At 35.1% G+C, this 15134-nt stretch overlaps 1 protein-coding gene across 1 annotated transcript in view; it reads right to left on the reverse strand.

Moving 5' to 3' along the window:
* Stxbp5 (syntaxin binding protein 5) overlaps positions 1 to 14709 on the reverse strand; it is a 165875-nt gene extending 151166 nt beyond the window's left edge. The window contains exons 1-3 of the mRNA XM_077802187.1: positions 13743 to 14709; positions 13265 to 13547; positions 11886 to 11983 (exon numbers count right to left, since the gene is read on the reverse strand). Coding sequence (XP_077658313.1) covers positions 11886 to 11983; positions 13265 to 13547; positions 13743 to 14368 — 1007 coding nt within the window. The 5' untranslated portion in view covers positions 14369 to 14709. The remainder of the gene's footprint in view (positions 1 to 11885; positions 11984 to 13264; positions 13548 to 13742) is intronic.
* Positions 14710 to 15134: the final 425 nt, after the last annotated feature.

Here is a 15134-nt window from a genome sequence, read left to right on the forward strand (position 1 = left end):
AAGATGAAAAACTCAATTTTAAAAGAACATTTACAAAAAAATCAATCAATAACATTCAATGATGAGAAAGCTTATATGGGGAGGCCAAAGACCCATAAATGAGAAGATCAAAAGTAGACTGCCACTATTCAACTTTAAGACTTAGCACAACACTACAGTAATCATGGCAGTGTAGAACTGGTGAAAGAGCAGATAGATGAATGAATTGGAACAAAGGGTATGAAAACAGGCCCACATAAATAGAGTCTAATAATCTTTGAGAAAGTAGTAAAGCAATACAATGGTGAAAAGATGTTCTTTTCAACCAACTATGCTAGAACAACTAACTACACACACACACGCACGCTAAATAAATCTAAACACAAATCTTTCACCCCTCACAAAAATTAACTCAAAATGGATCATGGACCTAGATGTAAAAGGCAAACCTAAAATCTCCTAAAAGATAACAAAGCAGAAAATCTGGATGACTTGGGTTTGGTGATGAATTCTCAGATGTGACACCAAAGACTCAATACATGAAATAAAGAAGTGATAAGATGAACTTCATTAAAATTAAAAACTTCCACTCTCCAAAAGCATTATTGAAAATGAAAATACATATCTAATACAGAATCGTTGTACAAAGTATACAAAAGATTTTTAGAACTTAACAATAAGAAAATAACTTAATTTTAAAAAATAGGTCAAAGACCTTCACAGATACCTCACCTAAGAAGATATGTACAGGTAGCCAGGCAAATGTCTGTAACCCCAGCTGCTTGAGGCCTGCAACCTCAGGAGGCTGAGGCAAGAGGAACATAAATTTGAAGTCAATTTGGCAAATGAGTAAGAATCTGTCTCAAAATAAAGGTCTGCGGGTGTAGCTCAGTGGTAGAACACTTGCCTAGAATGCATGAGGTCCTAGTTTCAATCCTCAGCATAGAAAGAAAAGAGGAAAGAAAAAGAGAAGATATAGAAGTAGCAAATAAACATATAAAACCACAGACAGTCACTTTAGAAAACAGTTCAGGAGTTTTCTTATAAAACTCATACATACTCTCACCATTAACCATGCTCTAAGTATTTTTCCAAAGAAAGTAAAAAAATTACACTCACATAAAAACCTGCACAGACATAGATGTTTACAGCAGAAGTTTTATTCATAACTGCAAAACTTGGAAGCTAACAAGATGTCCTTCCAATAATAAATGGATAAATTAAAAGTGGCACATCAAAGCAATGTAATATTATTCAATGTTAAAAAGCAATGAGCTATCAAGCTATGAATAGAAAATGGAAGAAACTTAAAAACATATTACTAAGTGAAAGAAGCCAAATTGAAAAGGACATACTGTATGATTCCAACTACATGACATTCTAGAAATGGCTAAACTATGAAGACGGTAAAAGGGTCACTAGTTGCCAAAGTTAGTGGAAACAATAAGATGAATAGGTAGTACACAGAGAATTTTTAGAGCACTGAAACTATTCTTGAGGATATAACATTAATAAATAAATATCATACATCTTTCAAAACCCTATAGATGTATAACATCAATAGTTAACCCTGATGTAAACTATGGACTTTGGATAAAAACAATATATCAATATAGGTTCCTCCACCATCACAAATGTGCTATTTCGGTAGCAGATGTTAATAATGCCAGAGGAAATGAATGTGAATGGGGAATACATGGGAACTATAAGCTTAAAACTGCTCATAAAAATGGCCAATTTACAACTCCTTTTTTTAATTTTTTTGGTACCAGGGATTGAACCCAGGGACATTTAACAACTGAGCCATATCCCTATTCCTTTTTAAGGTCTCACTAAGTTGCTTAGTGCCTTGCTAAGTGGCTGAGGCTGGCTTTGAACTTGTGATCCTCCTGTCTCAGCCTCTCAAGCTGCTGGAATTATATGTGCCACTATATCTAGTCTACAAATTAATATATTAGGAATAAAAATTAGTGAAAAATAGCCATGCCCTCATAATAATAAGGGTGGATACTTAATTTTTACTGCTGAGTCATAATTCTAACATTCTGCTCTGTTTTATGAGGGAAGCTATAAAATGCACTGTTTCTTAAGGAAAAAATTAACAAATGCTAAAAAATAATCATGAAAGAGGAAAACTCAACATTTAAAACCTCCTTAACTCAAAACACAATTATAACATTTTACAGTAACTGTCCAATGGTATTTGAAAAAATTACATTAGTTATCTTTCTTCTTTGATTCCTAATGTGAAACAAACAAACACCAAAACAAAGTAACTACAGCATCTATACTGTTATTATAGTATTAAATGGGTTGAAATAGGCCTCCAGTTATCTCTCCCACTATTAATTTTGGTAAGAACTTTTAAACAATGTATTAACAAATTGGAGTGGTTGGATATACTCACTCTTATTATTCACTGTTTTGGAATTAGAATTGCCTCTGAAGGTCAAAATGAATAATGTTTATTATCATATATACTTTTAAATTTTTACATGAACTCAGTCTACTATAAAATGCACCATAAATAATAGGGATCTGGGTTAAATGAACAGGAAGGAATATACATTCTCATATATAAGAAAAAGCAATCATTTATCCTAGTATTCTCAGGAGTCTAATGGCTAAATTCTTTTCTCCAATATGGCAAAGTGAATTTTTAAAAAATACATAACTCATGAAAAATATAGCAGGATTAATCACTCTTCAACAGACAACCACACTGGGAAAAGTTTCAAGAGTGCTAGATTGCATTTATCTAAAAGAGAAACAAGACCAAAAACTATTATAAAATTATCTCCAATTACAAACAACTTAGTATTTAAAATAATAACCATATAATTTCTAAGACTAGCCATACATTTTGCAAATAACGTCGTTCATTGAGCAAACCTTATTTTTCAAATGATTAGTATATAAAATCAAAATTGCTGGTATTTTTATTAAAAAATCTTTAAATTCACCCCTATTTTAAAGTAATCTAGCATTAATGCTAAAATCATAGCAGTAGTAAATATAAAAAAATATGCTCAGCAGGTACCATTTTATTTGTCATATATGTGACAAATATGAATATATATGTACATTCATCATGTATATACACGAGGATTAATACTGATTAAAGAAATAAAGCAAGTGATTTTATTTACTGAATAAAGTATATATTTACTGCTACTGGAGAACGATGCAAACAGAGGACAATTATAAAAATTTTTCCAAAAGAAGGTGTATTTTCATTTTTCAATTAAAGTACCATATACATCCTTTCCAAAAGAAGTATGTACCATATCTGATTCTAAAGAAGGTAACCAAACACCTGAATGTGCTTCTAGGAGTCTTATGATTTTTTTAAATACATTACTCATTTTTCAGGTTGTTCTCTTACACAAATGAAAGTGAAATGCATTCAACATTTTTACACCTCTAAGAAATCACAATACTTAAGTAAATTGCTTTTACTCACTTTTATCTTTAAAGGTATCAATCTAAAGGTATCTGTACAGATGTATATGATACTAATTAAAACACTAAGAAAAAACTACAAATGCAGTATTTAAATTAAAATTATGAAGTAAAGGTCTCAAGATAAAGACTTCAATAATAGAACTGATTACTGAACTACTCACAAAGAATGCCTAATTAAGCACCTTTATTATTATACTGGTTATAATTCAACAGAATCAGAAGATAAAAAACATTTATGAAAATAATTTAGGATATACAGTTATGACACATCATTAAGAATTATTTATAATTTTTAAAAATGCTTTTTCTGAGTTAAACTTTAAATTTCAATTGGCATAACAAGTGCAATTTATAAAACTTATATATAAATATGTCAATAGTAATTCTATCTAGAACAGTCCTCTTTGCATACACTTTTAAAAGGCAGCCTTTATTATTTAAGCAAAGGCTTAACACACTTTGGCTATAGGCCAAATCTAGCCTATCGCCCAATTTAGTAAATAAAGTTTAAATGAAACAAACCTACTCATTCCTTTACATATTATCTATGGTTGCTTTTGTGCTATCTCAGCAGAACAGAGCAGATGTCAGAGATCCTAAGGCATACAATAATTTAAATATTTACAGAAAATGTTTACTAATTCCTAAACTAAACATTTAGATATTCATTACTTTCATGTGCCCATGCGTGCACACGCGCGCGCACACACACACACACACACACACACACACACACACACACTCATCTTCTATATAATCCTTATTACAGCACATATTGAGTTGATCCATTAGGATCTGTATGTTTCTATTTCTTGGTTATATAATGCATACAGTGAATACTAACTTCTAGATTCCTGATAAAGCAGAGAATAATGGCTAACTTTGCTGATCTGCGATTTTAGGACTGCACTGAATCTTCTCACATGTAATAATGTTCTTGATGGATTATTTTAAAGAAAAATACCACCCAATACGACAGCTGCAATTTTCAAGACATCTGTTTTTACACACTTAATGTCTATATGGTGATACTACTCTCATATTAAATGGTAATGTAGAAATTTAGATTTTTAGATGCTGAACTAAGAAAAAGACGGCTAAATGGGTTGGAGGCAGAATGAATTAAAAATATATATATCACAGAGACATTAGTCTTTAAACAAAAAAAAATATTTAAACAGAGAGAAGAGTATTCTGGACTTAAGGAATCGCTAAACACAAGGCTCACTGTGGAATATGGAGTACTAAGCAGTAAACTATTATCAACAGTTCTGTTCCCTACCTCCTTCTATCAAGTTACCTTCCACCCATAGCCACAAGAAAAAAGAAAAGTTACATGGTAAAAAGAGTTAGTGTCCAAAAAGTTTTTTAAATGAAATACAAGAATGAGATAGTACAGCAACTGGAATTGCAAAATCTGAAAGTGGATGACAGCCATATGTCTAAATTATTCAAAACCACTAAAAATGAAAACTTAAATATATGGAAGATCACTAATTTCTTTTATTGCTGCAAATAAAAATAAGAAACAGATTCAATTTACAAAATAATTCAACTTACAAAATAATTATATAACATAGAAATCTGAATGTCTTTACAGGAAAAAGTCTAAGTACATCAGAAAGTATCAATTTCTTCTTAGAATAATTTATGTTGCACATGACTAAGGGAAGAGATATGTATCAAGTACCTTTTCTTAGTCTTTTAGGATTATGATTTTATAAACGTTTAAATCACTTTGTTTTGCTTTCCAAGAAGTTGGTAGTTCTAGATTATGTTTAAAATCCATCTTAATAAAAGGTACTCAAGTCAAAAAGTAAATATATAATGAAATGCTCTCTTTATATCATTTTATTATGTTTCTAAACATCAAAAAACTATTTTGTTAATCTGCAATCGCCAAATATTAAGTAACCTTCTGATGATGCTAATATGTCAAATCAATTCAGGAAATTCTAATTTAAACATTACAAAACAAATCAAAACCTATAGGTGTTAATTTTCTTCTTGTAAATAGCATGCCTCTTTGAAGCCAAATTAATGGCATAATAACAAGAGATTATCTTTTATTTAGTGATAATCAACCCTACAGTCCACTTATTCCCAGCTATTACTCTTCTAAAGTACTACAGAATTAACAAATTAGCACTCAAATACCAGCAATTCAAGATAGTTTCCATACTAAATCTTACGTAAAAGTTAATAAGACCACATGAAATTCTTTATCATTTTTAAGTAAATTCATTTTAAATTTACATATCAGTCATTAACACTCAAGAAAGGAAAGTAAACTTTGTTAATGGTAGTAAAAAATGCCCCAATTTCTTATGTCATAATGAGACTATCACACAAAGAAAATGGTACAATCTACCATCTTAGTACTCAACATCAGCTGCCCTTTCAAGGAAAAATGACTGTTTTTATTCATTCATATGCTCCTTCCTGATCTCTTTTGTACACAAAGGATTACATTTGTGCATCTACTGAACAAGTAGCAAGCAGTCAATAGACAGAAAGTAAGGAGCTACAATGGGATGAAGTCAATACTATTTCCTTTTTTACAGGTATTCAAAACATTCAATCAAAAGATTATATAGACATAGGTCAAAGAATTCTCAAGTCCTTCACAAAGAAGTCTGAAAATTAGAACATAAATCTAATAATAAGGTAATGCTTCCAATATTTCTTTACTTTTTTTCTTTAGGATAGCAAAATCAAATTATAATTTTCAAATGAATTATAGTAAAAAACAAATGGAAAACAGAATACTCAATAGAAATAAGCTGATTTATGACAAAATGCTAATTTAGCACTCATTCTTCCTTTTATGCAGAGTTCTCTTTCAGGGAGAAAAGTTGAGAAGTAAAAGTATTTGAAGTTCCTTGTTTCTCCTCTACAGCTAGAACTCCATGTGATTATAACTCTTTTTAACCTTTTTTTCAGTAGTATAATTATGTTGTGTAAAAATACAATAAAATAAGCTGCAAGTAATCTAATACTATCTTACTAGTCATTAATTGATTTCATACCCTGTATAAGAAATTTTAAATATTTTATCTTACATCTAAATAGCAATTTTGCAAACTTGTCTTTGAGAATAACATGACCATTTAAAAGGCAAACTCAAAGATCTTTTCTTCAAAGACTGCATCAGCTACAAAAATAAATGAAGTGGAGGCCTTCTTAAACAGCATCTGGCACCTATGAATGAAGGACCTGAAAGTTAAAACCACAGAAAAAAATTTCCATAATAATAACAATCATATATGGAACATTCATCAAAATGTCCCTGAACAGTCTTAAAAGCTACAGGCATATATTTATTATGTTTAACCCTGACAATAGACTCACAAGAGAGGTAGGGGTTATTTAGGACTTTTAAATAAATGAAGAACTTAGGCTTAAGTGCAGTGACTCATCCAATCCCACCTGTAAGTATGTGGGAGCCTTGGGGTTGCAACATTGCATGGAAGGCAACGCTGACATGGTAGGAGCCAGGAATACTAAATATCCTGTAACATACTGGACAAACTCCACAGAATTAAACTGCCCAAAATGCTACTACTACTGAGAAACACTGACAGAGAATTAATTGCCAAAGCCAAAAAGCTAATAGTAACTTTAATATAAATTTAATAATGAAATTCAGGAAATTGCCAAGGACAAGCCCAAAATGAAATCAATCATGAAAGAATTATCAAATTCTTGTCTAAAATAAGAAGTCTAGGCTGCCTTTTCAAAATGGCATTGCAACAAAAGCAAAAGATGACATAATCTCAAACAACATTTCTCTGCCACCTCTTTGCCAAGTTTTCCATTTGTGTTTTATAATAGCTTTGATGCTTTATGTGCAAAATCTTATCCTTAGTCACTCCCTAAGATTTTACACAAACGAGTCATTAAGTCCTCCAATTCCCATTTTTCCACATTTGTTCTGGGTCCTTTTTATTACATATAAAATTAATAGTTACCTATAAGATTTTACTTGTTCTATTCTTTTCATCTATGACACAACTGCCCCATTAATTATGAAAAAAAAATCTTTCTTCCTGTTAAATCACCTTACATAACTACAATTCCTAACTGAATAGCATGCAGATACCTTAAGTTAACATTCAAGGTCCTTGACAAACTGGCTTATTTCTCCCCCAACCTAATTAGGATCATTATTTCAAACAGTTTTTTTTTTAATCCTTCAAACTACCATGATGATTCTCTTTTCCAACGGTTTGCCTGCCTAAAATAATTCTCCTACTGCTTATCCCTGCCATTCTGAATCCTTAATAACATGCAAAAATATTAATCAAATGCAACAAATTCTAGTAATCTACATTTGTATAATGTCAGTAAGCCCCTAGATAATTCTCCCCTGGTTAAGACGGGGAACCTCTTGAGGGTAAGGCTCACACCTTCATTTCTTTTGCATTACTCCCCCAGAACAATATATAGTTAGTTGAAATCAGAATTTTTTTAATAAATCAAATATAGCAAGTTCATTTTTATAGTAAAAAAAATTAATTCAAGGACACAAGATTTCCTAGTGAAAAGAACCAGAATTCAGGCCACAATTTGTAAACTAATGTTGTTTGACAATTAATAAATAAATGCTTGTTAAACAGAACTCTAAGATTAAAAAAAATCACTTTGCAAACATGTATCTAGCAACATTTCACTGCAATTGAAAAGAGAATCAAGCCTCCTCAAAGTAAAGACTGCCTATTACACTATATTTTCCACATATCAAAAAGATAAAGGAGATTCTTTGATAATAGTTTTGATAATTTTTTTAAATCTTAAATTTTACACAAACTTAATCAATCTAAAATTCCATTTTTCTGCTTGGTCTCTAAATTTCTTTCTTTCTTTTTTTTTTTTTTTAACAGTACCAGGGATTGAACTCAGGAGCACTCAGCCACTAAATACATTCCCAGCACTACTTTTTGTATTCTATTTAGAGACAGGGTCTTATTGAGCTGCTTAGTGCCTTGCTTTGTACTGAGTCTGGGTTTGAACTTGCGATCTTCCTGCCTCAGCCTTCCCAGGGATTACAGGCATGCACCACCACACCCAGCTTGATCCCTAAAATTTTAACATATAGAATGCCCTCATTGTTTTTAGATGAAATTTATCCTAAAAATAAAATCAGGGTAGCCCATGATTACATTAGGGTATGAAAATATACTAGTAAACCAAAAGACTGGATGAAGACAATGGCAATATCATTAAAAATACCTTCATTTTTCAATTATGACCCATTTTTCCTTTTACTTTTCCATATGCAAAATAGTTATTTTATCCCAAGTTCTGATTCCTAGATTACTCAAAAAAATAAAATTGTCTGTATTTCTTCATAGCAAAAAGAATTAAGAGAATTAAATCACATCATTATCATATTACTTTATATACAAAATTTATAAAATTATGCTTTCCTCCATCTCATCAAGAAATACACTGTAATCTCATAATCTTTCCAGAAGCCAAGAAGGTTGAGCATTAAACATTTTTATAATATCAGTCATCTGTAATACATTAACTCAGTAAATACACCAATCATTTTGCATCATCACTGGTAAGATACTCTCCAAGGACTCAAATTTTCACTAATCCTAGATATAAAATTAGAGGTAACTTTTTCATCTACTTATTTGGGTTTTTTATCATTATTATTTTGCTTTGAAATCAAAGTAGGCAGATCAGCTTAATATAGTCCTCCAACATTTAGGAAAATAATACTATCAGTCAAATTAGACTTCTAATCGACCAGTTCTACTTCAAAAAACTCTCATGCTTTTTTACTGTGAAGTTTAGGAAAATACTTTATTTATAAATGAATTTCTCCTCTTAAGACACTTTTTAGGGCAAGTACATTTTCGACTTGTTACAAAAGTCTAATATGAGAATAAAATGGAGACAAATATCAAAAGAAATCATTTGCAATAGGAAAAATACAAAGGCAATATCAATAAATGAACTTAAATATGCATGCTAAACCTATATGGAGCTTCAAAATTAGAATCTATAAATTTAGGTATCTAGTTTCAAAAATAAAAACAAAACAAAATAACATATCTTAAAACACATATGTAGAAAATGAGACAAAAAAGAAAAAATCATTTTCTATATAAGCTCATTAGTTACTTAAACTGAACAGAAGGAATGAGTATGTGGTATTGCTGGTAGACAAGCCAATTTATCACTCTGGGATGTTTACACAAATCTCATTAAAAAAAAAAAGTAAAGAAAAGACAGAAAGGAAAAGAAAAGAAAAGCAGAGACAGGTTTGGTAAAGAGTTTTCTAGACTTCATTCTAAATATAGTAAGGGTTCTAAGAAACAAATTAGAGTATAATTATAAACTATAATTGCAGGCTCACTTTTACTCATATAATATTTAAAAATTATGGGCACCAAAGGACATATACAAGTGATAATTTTAGACACCTGATTCTTGCTTTTTAACTGGCAATCAGCACTAGGCCCAACATTTTAACTAGACCTTTGTGTCCACTTTTTAATTATTCAAATGTATTAGGGTTAAACATATTGGCTAATACAAATACTTGGTTTTGTAAAAATAGCCTTGTTGGTTGAACTTATAATTAAATTATAAAGGGCCAGACTGGCTATTACAAGGACAAAAATTATATGCTATGCAATTGTTGAGACCACACTCAGAAAACAGAAAACTGAATTCATTTAAAATAAAAACAAAATAATCCAAAAATAAAAGATTTAATTTAACTTTAATTCTAGTTGAGTAATGAAATTCTTTTGTTGGAGAGGGAAAATCTGCTTTCAGTTCCAAAAAGTCCTTCTGGAACAATTACCTAGACTTGACACTACAGAGTTTCATTGAAAGCTGACAAAATTAACTATTCCCATCTCCACAAGACTAAAACAGAAATCCTAAATTAGAAAATCTTAATAATTGGATTCAGAAATAAAAATATCTAAACAATTTAAGTCAAATAATACTCTAGCCTCAACTATTTAGACATCTGGGCAAGAGTAGTTTAGACAATACTGTCCTAGATATTCATGGATTTCAGATGGGGCCTGGTCAGATTTTACCATTTAAAATATATATATGATTGTGCTACTAGTATTTACTATGTGTTGTGGACTTCACTTAGTAGCACAGTTCAAAAACCCATCTGAAATTTTTTATTAGCATTATGAAAATCCTATACTAAATCAGAAATGAAACTTGAGGCATATCCTGACACTATGCAGTACCTCTTTCAAATATTTTAAAAGATTATAAGTCTATTTGTTTAACTCAAATTCTGAAAAAGCTGAAATGTAATTAGGTAAAATTCTTCCCATAGCCCCATTTCTTTCTTTTTTTTTTTTTTTTTGACAACAGTAGTGTCTTGTGATTTTTTTTTTTCTATTCCAACATACTACCTCAGTAATATGTAGGAAGCAGATATCCTATGAATAAACAAAGCTTCTTCTTTTTAAAATGTTATGTTTTAGTTTAAGAATATTTAGGTTGAGTATGGTTAAATGCCATATTAAAAGCAAACACAAATTATATTTCAAGTTAAACAGTATAAAAGAGGAAGTAAGAAAGTTTCTATTGTTCAGACTAAAAAAGTGATCTTGAAAAAATCTTTTGAAGTATTTGAAAAACTGCTTATCACAAAATTACTATATCATATCCAGGAAAAATAATTATTTTATTCAACATGTTAATGTACTCTTATCCCAACAGCTTTTAAAACAAATGAAGACTATAAAAGGGAAAACATCATCAAGAGAGTACAATTCCTATGTATTTTACAAGAAAATGCTGTAAAACTTCTAGAAATATTAACCCTTCATAATTTTTTATAGAAAACTAATTTGCTACATTTGTCTTCTGTTAATGATTTTCTAGATGAACATATGGGAAACAAATTCAAATCCAACCTCTAATCCAATAGAACAATAAATTTACGTAATATACATATAAATAGTAACAAAAATTTCAAACTTTCCATGTATATTTTTTAATATCAAATAAAATGAGCACCATACTATTGTCTTTAAATCTCATCCTTAATAAACTCCACTCAGTAGACTACTAGCATTAACAAATATATTTCCCCTTAGAAATTTCTAGCTCCTTGCAAAGAAAATAGTTATTACAAAAAATCTTTAGACCTCTATTCCAATACATGTTTTACAGCTGAGAACTGCCTCATCAACATACAATCTGAATGAGTATATACACATATGTATACATATACATATGTATATACACACATAAATATATTTATATATTTTCCCCTAAGGGAAAAGCCCACACCACATAATTCCTCAAAATATATGCCCAATTACACCATGTCTTTGGAATTACCCAGGAATATTTTTAAAGTTTTGGAACTAATTAGCAACACAAAAGGGCTGCTGAATACAAAGCAACCATTAAAAAAAAAAAAAATAGACAAAGGATACAGCCTTAAAGCACCAGTCTGAGTTCCCACTGCCAGGATCTTCTGTACAGGATCAAAGGCCAGGGCTGAAGGTTGATAGGGAAATCCATGGCGAACAGTCTAGGGTTGGGCAAGTGTCATCACAGCAACCAAGGTAGCAAAGGATATTTAAAAATAGAAATGTCAATACAGGCATTAGAATTTAGAAGTATACCTGATGCAAAACATACACACATAGGTGCTACTTTAAAAAAAAAAAAGTGAACTCTACATCAGTTATTAACACAGAACCTGAAATAAACAAAAATCTATTGCAGAGTAATACTTCAGTCTTTGCTTTTCCATACTACTGGCATTCTACAGAAGAAAATTTCCTATTAATGTTCTATACTGCTATGTCTGAAACCAAGTTACTAACGTTTTCAGTAGTCAAAAATTCTGTTAATTGATTTTAAAATGTGACTCATGCTTTGTTTCAAGAATAATTGTCTCATCATTTAACATTACTTGAATGCTAAATGCAAGTACTTCAAGGAAAAGTTGAAATATAATTCATTATTTTGGTCAAGGTATTGGGTAAAGCAATTATCAAGCCTGTACCAAACATTTTGCAATTGTAACAGAATGGATATGAATACAACAAATGTTTTTGCAATTTACTATCAAGTCCATAATGATTTTAGAGTATTAAGGCAAAAAGTTATGTATATACAGACTTTTAAGAAACTCTGACCTATGAACACATGGATATTTATGAGGAAGGCTGACATTAATAACAAAACACCACGTTTGTATTTCTCATTGAACAGCTGGTGAATTAATTCGCTGCATCATTCTTTCTGAATTACAAAACGCTATAGCAATTATCTTGCCATTAGCAGGCAAAAATCTCAGTACTAACTTTTAAACCTAACATAATGATAAAGAACCATGCGATTTCATACAGTAGGCCACTCAGACACGTTGTAAGAAAAAAAGTGATGAGCAAAGACCTGGTTGAACAGGTTTGGCTTTCTGAAAAACAATATTCACTAGATAGACACTGTTTTTAAAGGAAATCCCGAAATTGATGAATTTCATTAAAATGTTATAATATAAAAGCTTCCAGATTATTGCTAGCAGTGTCAGGATATGGATCAAAGGGAAGATCATAGGTTTGAAGAGCCTTGAAATGATTATTGCTTCTTGTTAGAAAAGAAAAACACCAACGAAAAGTGGGATATCAGTCTTCAAAATAACCTACCAAGGAAACGTTTGCTAGGGGAGAAACGAGCTCTTTATGAGAACTACAATTATTATTGGCGCTCGTTTCTCTTGCACTGCTGTGTAAATCCCGAATCGCCCCCTAAAACGACCCCAGTTTTCCGATGATGGCATAGCAGGGTTGCACGCTCTGCTCACCTTACAGAGCTGAAAGTGCTCGGACTGGAGCGTTTCCTGAATCTCAGGCTCCCGGTTCCCTGGCGGGTGCTGCTGCTGTTGCTGCTGCTGTGAGGCCGAGGAGGAGCCGGCGGTCAGGCCGTCCAGCACCTTCTTGAATTTCCTCATGGTCTCTGCTGGGCTCCCCCGAAGCCCAGGAGGGGAGGCACCAGGGGTTCCCGGGCGGGGGTGACGGGCCAAAGCCGAGGGCAGCTGCGACCCAGGACCCGGAGGAGTGGGTGAGCGGAGGAGGAGGAGGAGGCAGCTGGGGGAAGCAAAAGATAATCCGAACAGGAAATACTGCGGCGACAAGCGAGCGGCGGTCACAACAACACCGGGTGACGACCCCTCTTCCTCCGAGGCCGCCGCGGCTGATGTGGCGCCGCCGCTGCCGCCCCGCTCGGCGGCCCGGCGGCAGCAGCGGAGGTCGGGCGCCCGAGCCCGCTCAGCCCAGCCTCACCTGGCCGCGGGCGGGCTCTGCGCCGCGCCGCCGCCCTGGTTCGCCCGCGTCACCGCCGCCACGTCCATGGCCCGCGACCCCGCGGATCCTCGCCCGCCCCGGCCCCCGGTCCCTCGGCGCGTCCTCCTGCTGCTCCTCCGCGGTCCGCAAAAGCCGCTCGGCCTCCCGCCGCTCAGCGCCGCAGCCCGCCCAGCATCGCACGCACGGCGCCCGGGGTGGCTGCCGCGCTCCACCGCCGCCGGACCGGCCCGCCCTCGCACCTCAGGAGCCCGGCTGCCTTCCTCTGGCGCCGCCGCCCACGCCGCCGGCTCTTCCCGCCCGGCCGCTCCCTCTGGCCTGACTGGACCCTTCGGCACAAGGCACCAACGCCCGCCCGAGCAGCGGCGGCAGCCGCGGTTACAGCGCCCGCCGCGACGGTGGCGGCAGCTGGGCCTCCGCGGAGCAGGGCTGTGGGGTGTGCGCATGCGCGCCGCAGCCTGCTCCCCGCCCGCGGCTGGTGCCCCGGCCCCCAGCGGCGAGAAACTGGGGCTTAAATTATCCTCTGCGAAAATCCCAGACGCTGGTTGAATTTCTCCCTCCCCGGTCGTGTTGCCAGAGTATGCAGCTGCTTCTTCTGCAGCCGGCATAGTAATAACGTTGAGGACCAAAAACCCGCAGGAAGCCTTGGCTTCAAATTCGGCCCTGAAACCGGGGTTTGTGCTTTCCCCCTTTCCCGGGGTGCCCGCTCCCGGCGGCTGGCTGCACCCTTTATTGTTGTTGCCTTATTGTGGACTTTGTTCTGGATTGACTTGGATTGGAGTTTCTTTTAAAAAAAAAAAGGGGGGGGGGCGTCTAGGCAACGATTATGTCAGGGGCAAAGGAATGACAGACTTAGAAATGTCCTAGGAAAGGAGAGACACCCGTTGGGTTCAGAAACCCGGGCTCTTCCCCGAAGCTGTTACAGTGGATAAAATGATTCTGGCAGTGGCAGGTCATTGCTAGACAGAACCGGCTGCCGAAGAGGAAGGGCTCTAGCCACGCTGTGACACACCACCCCGATTCAGTCGTGGGGACCCGGGGGTGTGGGGACCGGGGCGGGAGCGCCCGTAGCAGTGAGCGCCACGCCGCCCCTCAGGTTCCGAACCCTGGGTCCGCCCTGCAATCCGATCTGCGTCTTCGCTCTTCAGAAGGGTCGGGTCACAAGAGGGAGCTGGACTTTTTGACCCCAGTCTCCCTTGGGTGCTTGGAAACAGATACCCGGCACGAGTTTGCACAGGTGGAGAGAGATTCTTGCGGGGGATGGGGAGAGATTTTCCCCCAAAGTGCGTTCAACAAGGAAAAGGTGGCTGGGACGCAGAGGTGCTGGATCAGGAGGGGTGTGGACAACAAATTAGGAAGGAGGGAGTTACTTAA

The sequence above is a fragment of the Urocitellus parryii genome, chromosome 8, assembly GCF_045843805.1.
Source record: "Urocitellus parryii isolate mUroPar1 chromosome 8, mUroPar1.hap1, whole genome shotgun sequence".
In the NCBI taxonomy this organism is placed as follows: Eukaryota; Metazoa; Chordata; class Mammalia; order Rodentia; family Sciuridae; genus Urocitellus; species Urocitellus parryii.